This window comes from Mchenga conophoros, linkage group LG22, assembly GCF_057382185.1.
Source record: "Mchenga conophoros isolate Kocher_MC1m ecotype Shallow Benthic linkage group LG22, M_conophoros_male_GT1.1, whole genome shotgun sequence".
NCBI classification, from domain to species: Eukaryota; Metazoa; Chordata; class Actinopteri; order Cichliformes; family Cichlidae; genus Mchenga; species Mchenga conophoros.
Window position 1 is genome coordinate 37,340,843 of NC_140546.1, and position 2,100 is coordinate 37,342,942.

Genomic DNA, 2,100 nt, shown 5'->3' on the forward strand with positions numbered 1-2,100 from the left:
CGACTCGGGAACAAACGAGTCTGTACTGCGTGAGCGAGTAGAACGGATCCACGTTACTAGAAAGTGACTGAAAACACTGCATCAGATGCCACAATCATGTCTGACCCAGAGGGGAATTACCTCTCACCTTCTAATCATTCAGTCTCTGCGGTGAGCCTCTGACAGCTCGTTTCTGACAGGAAGTGGTCACAGCGACGAGCACGCGCTGACATCACGCAGTGCTGAATTAAAACAACAGACTGAGAGAAGCTGTGTCACATGACAGCCAGTGTTTTATTGAGTATTCGATGAGTATGTATGTTCTCACAAGGCATTAAGTGTACAGCAAACTAAGCACTATTGTCATACATGATGATGGGCTCACTCCATGCCACAGTTCTGCCTGAACAGAAATATCGGGACTACGTGTCCACTACATGAACACATGTCCTGATGCCATGCACTAATATTGACCATGAGCTGGAAAACACAAACAAAATGAAATGCACTCACTCAGTATGAACATTTTTACATCACATGAAACGGGAGGAATTCATCACACGCGCTTTTAGATAAAGAGAATGACACGGGCGGCAACAATGTTATAAACAATGCCACAACAATAAGAACAACAACATCAACAGAACAATAACAGTATTAAAGCTTTTCATGACCATATCAACATTCAGTGTATTGGAAAATACAATCCCAATAGACTCTTTGTATAAAAAAGAAGCTTTTCAAGTCAGCATGGAACAAATAACAGTTTGTATCTTGGGGGTTGGGGGGTGGATGACAGGGGCGGGTGTGCTTCCATAGATTCCAGAAGAGAGGAGGTGTGTGTGTGTGTGTGTTGGGGGAGGCGCTGGGGTCCTGGAGCTGCTCTATGTAGCGTAGCGCTTGGTCCACTGTTTGGCTATCCTGTCGTGCTCAGCTCTGTTAGTCAGGTACTGTGTGGCGATGCTTCCAACCAGAGGGTCAGCTGGAATACAAGAACAAACGGCAGACATGTTTAACCACGTGTTGGCTGTCACATGTTGAAAAGTATGGCAGGTAAATGAATTCTCTGAAACTCATAATATAAAAGACTGCACAGCCAGGCTTTAGGCACACTCAGCAGGACAGCTGTGCAAAAGCAAAACTATCTGTGACAGTGATGAGCGGGCGGTCAGCTGCCTCGGTATCCTGTATGTATTCAGTGTGGGGGAAGGGCTCTGACCAGGTCTCAGCCAGAATTTATTTTTGAAAACCTTCAGACGGGAATCACAACACTTCCTCCTGTCTTAAAAAGCCTGCATCAGTCAGCTGCTTGACTGTAAACGTCAGACTCTGAGTGGAAGCGAGATATTGCTGGGCACAGATGGGTCGTCTGTGAGAGTGGTGTACAGGACATGTTTACACAAACAGACATAAGGTGCTGTCTAACATCTGATTACCTGGCCTGTGGAACCACAGCCTCATCAAAGACCTCGGCTCATTGGAAGGCACAGAAATGTTGTTACAAGCACTGGTAACTCAAACACGTGGAGCTCAGTCTTTCCTGTAGTCTGATGTCAAGCTTGCATAATAATAATACTAATGGATAGGATTTATATAGCGCTTTACAATGCCACTATTCATTCACTCTCACATTCACACACTGGTGGAGGCAGCTACAGTTGTAGCCACAGCTGCCAGGCTGCCATATCGCGCCATCGGCCCCTCTGGCCAGCACCAGTAGGCGGCAGGGTAAAGTGTCTTGCCCAAGGACACAACGACCAGGACAGAGAGCCCGGGAATCGAACCGGCGACCTTCCGGTTACAGATACGCTTCCCAACCCCCTGAGCCACGGTCGCCCCTGATGTCAAGCTTGCATCACGTGATCTGATGCAGAGTAAATCAGCTGTGATCATGGCGGCCTCCAGCTGTAGTCCTGTGCCTACCTGTCTTTTGATAAACGGCACATCCATGACTGTTGACTGTGTTGCTGGTTCCTGTCTCAGCAAAGTGACAGAGCAGAGAACTCATTCAGCCTTCACAAGCTCTCTGCTCATATTCACAACGTCTCTGGACACCAAACCAGGAGCCGCGTTGCACACAGTGACGGAGGGTTTAACAGGTTTAGTGCCAGACTTACCGAC

General features: G+C 47.6%; 1 protein-coding gene across 1 annotated transcript in view; it reads right to left on the reverse strand.

Annotated features, from left to right (window-relative positions):
• Positions 1-254: 254 nt before the first annotated feature.
• The window catches only part of LOC146549879 (ubiquitin-conjugating enzyme E2 E2-like), a 65,244-nt gene continuing 63,398 nt past the window's right edge, over positions 255-2,100 (reverse strand). Inside the window, exon 6 of the mRNA XM_085262495.1 lies at positions 255-961. Within this exon, the coding sequence (XP_085118621.1) occupies positions 864-961 (98 nt within the window). The 3' untranslated portion in view covers positions 255-863. The remainder of the gene's footprint in view (positions 962-2,100) is intronic.